Here is an 8,620-nt window from a genome sequence, read left to right on the forward strand (position 1 = left end):
CCCGGGGGGCGGCTGGCCCCGACGGGGCCGCATGTGCCCCCCGCCGGGCACCGAGGCAGGACGGAGGAGGAGGCGGAGGGAGAGGCCGCCCCGGCGGCGGGGCAGGCCGGTAGGCCCGAGCGAGGCCGACCCGGTCGTCGGGGCCGCAGTCGGGAGGAGGAGGAGGCGGCGATGGAGGGCCTGGCCGGGTACGTGTACAAGGCGGCGAGCGAGGGGCGAGTGCTGACCCTGGCCGCGCTGCTCCTCAACCGCTCCGAGAGTGACATCAAGTACCTGCTGGGCTACGTCAGCCAGCACGGCGGGCAGCGCTCCACCCCGCTCATCATCGCCGCCCGAAATGGCCACACCAAGGTGGTCCGCCTGCTCCTCGAGCACTACCGCGTGCAGACCCAGCAGACCGGCACGGTCCGCTTCGACGGGTACGTAGAGCTGGCTGCCGCCCAGCACTGCCCCGACCAGAAATCGGTGTCGGTACTGGCACGGTGTAAGGGCTCAGGACCCCGTCGTTCGCCCAGCTGGCCTTAGGGAGGTTGTTTTCGGAGCCGTAAAAACGCCTTTGGCCTTCCGAGATCCTCCACCTGAAACTGTAGACGGAATAATATTCGCCGCAGCCTAGAGAGCTCCTCAGTGAGCTTGTCACCTCACATTTTCTCTTGCTGTGCTGAAACGGCCTTTTCTGTGACATTTCTGTGCCGCGGGTGACAGTGAGCATTGGGTCAGGGTCAGGTGCTAGCTGCACACTGGGAGCTGGGCCTTGTTTTACTCAAATTGAGAGTTTTTTGGTGTCCAGCCCAGACAGCCCGAGGAACATCCCTTCCTGGCTGCTGGCAGCCAAGGTATGGGATGGCTGGGAACGAAATGTGACATTTTAGGATGGGAAGGGAAGAAAGGGAGGGAAGGGGGTGCCAGACCCTCAGATGGGACCTGGCTGGGGCAGCGGTGCTGATGCCACTCTTTGGGGAGAAGCCTGGCTGTGATGTCTGGGTCCTCAGGCGGTGTGCTGCCACAGCACAAGGAAAGAGGAATGTTGTTTTTAAAATCTCCTACAGTGCTCATCAAGTTCTTGCCCATATGTCGGCCTTCAACATAAGGCTGACTAATCGTGAAGGTAGATTGGTCTTTTGAACAGCTTCAGGTTTTGCAGGTAGCTTGCACCAAGAGGAGAGCTCGCATCAGATACTGAGTGAGAGATCGTGATGGGTCCCCGTGGATATCTTTCATCTGGTTCCTACTTGATGAGCTGGAGTTGTGCCTGTGCAGCTCCACCTTGCCCAGGGAAAGACTGGCTTGGTTCTTACATGCTGAATGAAGGGGGAGGAACCGACTTCCCTGTGTGGTTTGGTTTGTTTTTTTTATTTCTTTCTTCCTCTTCCAGCCCTTTTTTTCCACAAGCAAAAACTGGTTGGGAATACCTAGGGTGAGGTCTGCCCCAAATTCAGTTAAAGGAAGGGTTTCTGTTGACAGAAAGCGATAGGAAGGGCTGTCAGACCCCTCTGCCACTGAATTTTCTCCTGCTGTGCCTTGATGGGATGGTGATCTGCTTACCAGAGCCTCTGCCTGGTGCAGATTAAAGGAGGTGTTGTCTGAGACACAATGGGCACAGTGGGAGTCGCAGCCTGGTGAGAAGAGAGGTGGCATGTGATCCCGGCATTATTGTCGTTCTTGGGATAAGGTGGCACAGGCACAGCAGCTCTGCTTGTTCGGGCTCCGGGGTTTTGACTTGTAAATATATACCTCTGCACCAATAAATTACCTCCTGTTCATTAACAAATCCTAGGCCCTGACTTTCCTCTGGTTTTAATATTAAAGTATTTTAGTGTGATTATTTACAAAACAAGGAACCTCTTACTGTGACTAAAGGTGTAGACATCTCTGAATGCCAGAGCTCTTAAACGGCTTCTGGAGTGTTGTCTAGAGGTGTTGGATTTACAAACAGCCACACTTCTATTCCTGTTGAGCTATGTGAGAGCTTCATAAAATGATAAAAATCACTGTTAAAGTTAGAATTAAGTCAGTGTCTTATGATATTTTAACTTTGGGAAACGTGACTGTTTGGACATAGGGAAATAAGGTATTCGTCCCTCCTCTGTGATTTGGGATGTGCTTCAAGTGTGTATTCTCTGCAATGTGAATGCCACCTGTTTCTACATTTAAGTGCTGCTTCAAAAACCAGGAGAACAGAAAGGACATCAGCCTTTAGCTTTGTAGTTACACAACGTGCTGTATTTGGGAATGAAAACAACTTAAGAAACTGTCATGCTTTGCTGAAGTTAACTGTCCCCTTGTTTACCAGTGCCAGCAAGCTGTCTACAAGGCTATGATGTAAAACAGATCTCTGAAACAGTCCGGCTCAGAAGAACTTCTGCTTTTTTTATTCCTGGAGTTCCATTTGAGTAACCAGACTGCTGGTTTACCGTGCGGTCTCTCAAACAAGAAGTATCGGCGCAGCAGAAGTGGTTGCAGTTTTGCAGCTCAGGGCGAGAGAATGAGCGAAGTGATATGAAATTCTTCAGCCAGCTTTGCTGCCAGGGCTGGTGTAGTGTATAGCTGTACTGTTAATCATGTCTGAGTTTGTTTTTTTGTGTCAATATGTCAATTTTGAGTTTTCTTTCTTTTTTCAATGTGTCAGTTTCTGGCACAAGGCATCAAAGAAGCGGTAATTTTTGTAACTATTCTTCCTGAGACCTCCATAGGCTGAGGGCTGGAGCTTGCAGGTAGGATCTCCAAAGCAGCCCAGGAAGTACTAGTGCAAAATGTGGCTAAATCCCCTGGCTGCTTTGAAGTTTCAGCTTCCCACGCTTCTTCCTTTGAGAGTCCTGCGTGCTTGATAAGTCTCTCATTCTTTTACCTTGGCTATCCCGGTAAGTTCCTTCAAGTACAAAAATAGGATGGCTATAAAATAGTTTTTAATGGCTGGGTGCGTACGTGCCTGTTCCATACTGCTTGGCTGGCTGTAAAAGATGCTTTTGAAAGAGCGTCAGTTTAACTGCTTGTTTCTGTCTTCACATTTTCAGCTTTGTCATTGATGGAGCCACAGCTCTCTGGTGTGCAGCAGGAGCCGGCCACTTTGAAGTAGTCAAATTGCTGGTGAGTCACGGCGCCAATGTGAATCACACTACGGTGACCAATTCGACTCCCCTGAGGGCCGCGTGTTTCGATGGCAGACTGGACATTGTGAAATACCTGGTAGAAAACAATGCCAACATCAGCATTGCCAACAAGTACGACAACACTTGCCTTATGATTGCGGCTTACAAAGGCCACACGGATGTGGTGAGGTACCTCCTTGAGCAGCATGCTGATCCCAACGCCAAAGCCCACTGCGGTGCCACGGCGTTGCACTTCGCGGCCGAAGCTGGCCACTTGGAAATAGTGAGGGAGCTGGTCAAGTGGAAGGCGGCGATGATGGTGAATGGCCATGGGATGACTCCACTGAAAGTCGCTGCCGAGAGCTGCAAGGCTGATGTTGTAGAGCTGCTGCTTGCTCATGCCGACTGTGATAGGAGAAGCCGGATTGAAGCTCTGGAACTTCTGGGTGCCTCATTTGCAAATGACAGAGAAAACTATGATATAATGAAGACTTACCACTATTTATATTTAGCGATGCTGGAGAGGTACCGAGACAGTGAGAATATAATTGAAAAAGAAGTTCTTCCACAAATTGAAGCTTATGGAAACAGGACTGAATGCAGGACTCCTCAGGAATTAGAGTCTATTAGGCAGGACAGAGATGCCCTTCACATGGAGGGCCTCATTGTGCGGGAAAGAATTCTGGGCTCAGACAATATCGATGTTTCTCACCCCATTATTTACCGTGGGGCTGTTTATGCAGATAACATGGAGTTTGAACAGTGTATCAAGCTATGGCTTCATGCATTGCATCTAAGGCAAAAAGGCAACAGGAACACTCATAAGGACCTCCTGAGGTTTGCTCAAGTCTTTTCTCAGATGATACACTTAAATGAGCCTGTTAAAGCCAAGGACATTGAGAGTGTTCTGAGGTGCAGCGTCTTGGAAATAGAACAAGGCATGTCCCGGATCAAAACCACCCAAGACTCTGACATCCACACAGCCATGGACAACTACGAATGCAACATTTTTACCTTTCTCTACTTAGTCTGCATCTCTACCAAGACCCAGTGCAGCGAAGAGGATCAGTCGCGAATCAACAAACAGATTTATAACCTGATTCACCTCGATCCCAGAACTCGGGATGGCTCTAGTTTGCTGCATCATGCTGTCAATTCCAGTACGCCGGTTGACGACTTCCACACGAATGATGTCTGCAGCTTTCCTAACGCACTTGTCACAAAACTCTTGCTAGATTGTGGTGCTGATGTCAACGCTGTGGACAACGAAGGGAATAGTCCACTCCACATCATTGTCCAATATCACAGGCCCATCAGTGACTTCTTGACATTGCATTCCATCATCATTAGCCTGGTGGAGGCTGGTGCTCATACAGACATGACGAACAAGCAGAAGAAAACCCCTCTTGATAAAAGTACAACAGGGGTGTCTGAAATACTCCTTAAAACTCAAATGAAGCTGAGTCTCAAGTGCCTGGCTGCCCGAGCAGTACGGATCTATAACATCAGCTACCAAAACCAGATCCCCAGAACTCTGGAAGAATTTGTGAAGTTTCACTAGGCAACTTAAAATCTTTTGTGGTGGTGCTATCCTGGGATGACATCAATTGCAGACAGCAGAATGCATTATGTGTACATGGAGTTGTTTTTCTCTATTGTTTTGGTTTTGGGTTCCTCTGGATTCAGTCTGCAGCCTCAGTTCTCATGCAGACCATGGGCAGGGAGAAAAGCCACATCATTTTCTTGTAGTCAAATCTGATGTTTGAGATTTTGGTCATTTCTTTTGATTAAAAGAATCGCTTCGTTATCTCTTGGTTTTGTAAACAAAATGAAAAGAATCCCAATGTAACTTGTGCAGAATGTTTTCTTTCCGATAACGCATCTCCACTTACGATTTGCAGCCAAGTGCTTTAGGTAGTTATTTACAAAGGCACCTCTGAAAGCCTGTGTCACCGCGCTACCGAGGCAGTAGCTTTGCAAATTTTAAAACTTCTTGGAGTGAGGTGGGAAAGGGCAATTAGAAATTATGTGGTAGTTGGTTAAAAGTGAAATGTTGACATACAGAGCAGTCCATTGCTCTCATACCTCACCATCTTTTTATGCCTTTCAGTTAATGCTGAAGACGTTGGTAACGTTTTAAATTTTTTTTTTTTTTTAATTAAGTTTTGAACAGCAGTTATCAACAGCTACAGACATATGGAATGCTCTGTTAGGAAATACAGGTTTAAATTCAGCTGTGGTATGTTCATCTAATAACAGTTGAAATATCAAGCTCTTCATTTACACTACTACAGTAAGTATTGAATAACTTTTGAAAAAGGAACTTGCACATTGACCGAAATGAACCGGAGTCATGGTTTCTTTTTATGTAGCTAAGTTGCTCATATATAAAGATCATGCATGGATACCTAGAAAATTTATAGGGTATTTGTGTTTGTGTGTGTCCCAACATTTCAAAATGCTTTTAACTTGTTTTTTGTTGTTTCAATAATCAACATGCACCTTTTTGACTCAAAGTATGTAAAACTGCACTCTTGGATTCCAAATGCTGTATCTTCCTAATGGAGTAGTCTGTCGCCAAAGAGAGTCTTCCTTGAAACTGCTTGAAACTGGCTTTTCCAATAAGCGTGGAGTCTGTGCCTCCCTGAATTGGACTTGAGGATTTTTCATGATTTTTACTCCTTTCATTATGAAAATCTCTATGAAACCTGATTTTTAAAAAATTGTCCTATCATAAGATCTTTTATGGTAAGCAACTGATTGTATAATAATGCTGTTGCTTGAGAAAGTACTTCTCCTTGGTAGAAGTTGCAGATACTCCGACAGTAAAATGTCACTTGTTTTGACAGGCTACTGAAAACTCTGTTTATTTTAAATGCAGCTTTTTAACTGTAAGATGATGAAAGAATGTTCTGTAGGTTTTTTTTAAACAATCTGGGTAGAACTTTAAGGCGAGATTTGGGCACACGTTTCTATTTGTATTACAAATAAATAAACATTGAATGTGGAATTAGCTTGTAACTGTTAATTTTTGTTTAGTGCCAAGCAGAATAGTACTGCTTGGATTGTACGGTACCATAAGCGCTGGCTGTTGCATCTCCTTCAAGGGAAAAGCTTCAGAAATACTGTGTCTTCTAAGCTGCAAACTTTGCTCTGCTAGAAACTAGGACCTAAAATGAAAAACATGTCTGTCACTTTTATCTCAGGTAGGTTGGGCTACTGCACTTAAAACCCCATGACTCTTGCAGTCGAAGGTCAGGCAAAATGGCAAAGCTAAATTCGGCTGCCTGGAGCCTTAATGCAACAAGTGGATGTTGTCAAATGGTTGGGAAGGTGTTAGTGTTTCTGTAAATTGTTACCCTAAATGTGTTCGTCCTGTGTGCTGAGATGTGGTCATCAGAAGTCATCAGGAAAGCTGCAGTTTTGCTGAGAATTTACAGTGGTGATTTTTAGCCTGCTTGTTGGAAATGCAGAAAAATGTTTAAGTCGCTGTGGCTTATCACGAGAACCGGGGAATGCTTTTAGTCTCCCATTTGGGGATTGTGTCCCTTACCACTAAAGCTTTGAACCTGAAACTTGAACAACTTGAGACCATGTACCAGGTAGTTACTATTTAGGTAGTAAAGTTGCTGGTAGCTGACTCGGTTAAAAATTAACCAGTATATGAACTGGTGTGTATGGTTACAGAAGAGAAGTCTGTTACCCTGTGCCATGTGCTTCAAACAGGGCTCTGGTGCCTTGCTGTTCCTTTTTGCACTTGCACATTTATAATTTGTGATGTGCCTGTAGTTAAAAATGAGAGTCAGCGGTCCTTGAGTCTGTTTGACTTGGGAGAGTGAGGGGGAAAGAGGGGAGAGGGCTGAACACTTGCAGTGACTCATACTGCTTGCTGTATAACAAAGCGTTCTGGATTGGAAATCATTTCGAGTTGCTGTATCATTGATTAAGACTGTATTTATTTCCTTGCACTATTTCTTTTTTTCTCAGGGCCTGTTTCTGATGTGGGGTTATCTAAGTGTTGTGTTCTTGTGAAATACCTGTATAAAACTGTTCTTGGAACAAACGTGCATGCTTGAAATATCTGTAGGTAATAATAAGGTGACAGAAGCTGCTCCTCCCATAATTCTGCTTTTTTAATAAGAAACAGAATGTTACACCAAACGACCTTGTGGAAAAGCTGCTTCTTTCTCCCTTCCTGTAGCTTTGTTCTGATCCTTTCCCGCTTTTGGCTCCGTTGCAGGATATTTGCTGAGGTTCTGCTTTGTTCTTGCTGTTCCTGGGATGATTTCAGTATGTGAAGACCTGAAGAGAGAGGATGCTGTTACCTAGAAGCAGCAATAAAACTTCTTGTCAGTAGATTGCAAAGCACTTTCTATAAAGAGGGGGAAGGTCTGTGCTATGGAAGGAGCAGCTGATGCTAAAGCTGCTCCCATCTCAGGTGTGGTCCCTGGTCTTTGTCCCAGTTCCTGATGAAGACGGGTTCCTGCTTGTCTGCAGCCCGGGAAGGTGGCGTCATGGACGTGCTGTTCTGCTGCCTGCGCTCTGGCAGTGAAACCTCTTGGCCAAGGGATAGGGGAAAAAAAAAAAAAAAAAGGTGGGTGCCTGTTTCTGCACACTGGTGGATGCAGCAAAGTCCATCACGGCTCTTGGCGTCCCAGGACCATCCCTCTCCTTAGTCTGGAAATTTCTTTTTCAAGCATTAAAAGCTGGAAGAGTGCGCTTGGTGTCTTTGTGGGAGTTATTTAAAGCTCTCGATAAAAATCTGTACAAAACCCACTGGTGCTCCTTCCACTGGGAAAAAGGAGCTGTGTGACATCACCTCTGCCAGGGACGAGGCATGTGTGTGCCCATAGGTGGTGGTCTGTTATTTATAGAGCTGGCTCGGCGCAGAGAGCTGCTGTTGGAGAGCAGACTGGCTTTTAAAAATATACCTTCCTGAGGCCAGCCCACACTCGGTGGGATGCAAACCCTTGGCAAACCTGGAGTCTCGGTCCTGCTAGCCGGAGGGATGTGAGCCCGAGCAGAAGGGCAGTGCCACTGCAGATGGAGAGAGCTGCAGCTGGCATTTTACATGCTTGTCTTTGGGCCAGCTACGCTTAAACCATGGTCCTTAGGTGGTGATGAGAGCCCTAGCTGGTCCTGGCATCGTGTAGCTGCATGAAAAGCTGAGGTTTTCACTTATCCCATAGGCTTCTGCATCTCTGTGGAGGCAAACGTTGCTCAACTTTACCTCAGAGCCTTGGCAGCAGCAAGCAGGGAAGAGCACTTGGCTTAGTAAAGAAAATGGTTTTCTGAAAAAAAGTCACTTATTTTTTTTGAAATGATGGGACTCAAGTTTTTGTGTTTGGCAGGGCTTGCATACCAGCCCCATCACTGCCACTGCTGTTGCTGCTGCAGGGTGCCTGGTGGGGGACCAGTGGCCCTGCAGGGACCCCCACAGCCTCAAGCCCCGTCCTGGCTGTGGCAGCGGTGCCTGTTTGCTCTTGTCCCCCTGCTGCGCTCACAGCAGGGTTTGCCGGATCGGGCCCCGG

The 8,620-nt window shown here is 46.6% G+C and overlaps 1 protein-coding gene across 1 annotated transcript; it reads left to right on the top strand.

Annotated features, from left to right (window-relative positions):
• The first annotated feature begins 83 nt into the window (after positions 1–83).
• Positions 84–6,046, top strand: FEM1B (fem-1 homolog b (C. elegans)). The gene is made up of 2 exons (XM_010572114.1): positions 84–419; positions 3,015–6,046. The coding sequence occupies exons 1-2, from the start codon at positions 172–174 to the stop codon at positions 4,648–4,650; spliced, it is 1,884 nt and encodes a 627-aa protein (XP_010570416.1). The 5' UTR covers positions 84–171; the 3' UTR covers positions 4,651–6,046.
• The last annotated feature ends 2,574 nt before the right edge of the window (positions 6,047–8,620 follow it).

The sequence above is a fragment of the Haliaeetus leucocephalus genome, unplaced genomic scaffold, assembly GCF_000737465.1.
Source record: "Haliaeetus leucocephalus isolate CR32 unplaced genomic scaffold, Haliaeetus_leucocephalus-4.0 Scaffold339, whole genome shotgun sequence".
Lineage (NCBI taxonomy): Eukaryota > Metazoa > Chordata > Aves > Accipitriformes > Accipitridae > Haliaeetus > Haliaeetus leucocephalus.

Bases quoted from the DNA above. Each gene is read 5' to 3' on its own strand.
- FEM1B (XM_010572114.1), top strand. From the start codon at position 172: ATGGAGGGCCTGGCCGGGTACGTGTACAAGGCGGCGAGCGAGGGGCGA. The intron at 420-3,014 runs GTACGTAGAGCT...TCACATTTTCAG, and splicing joins GGCACGGTCCGCTTCGACGG to CTTTGTCATTGATGGAGCCA.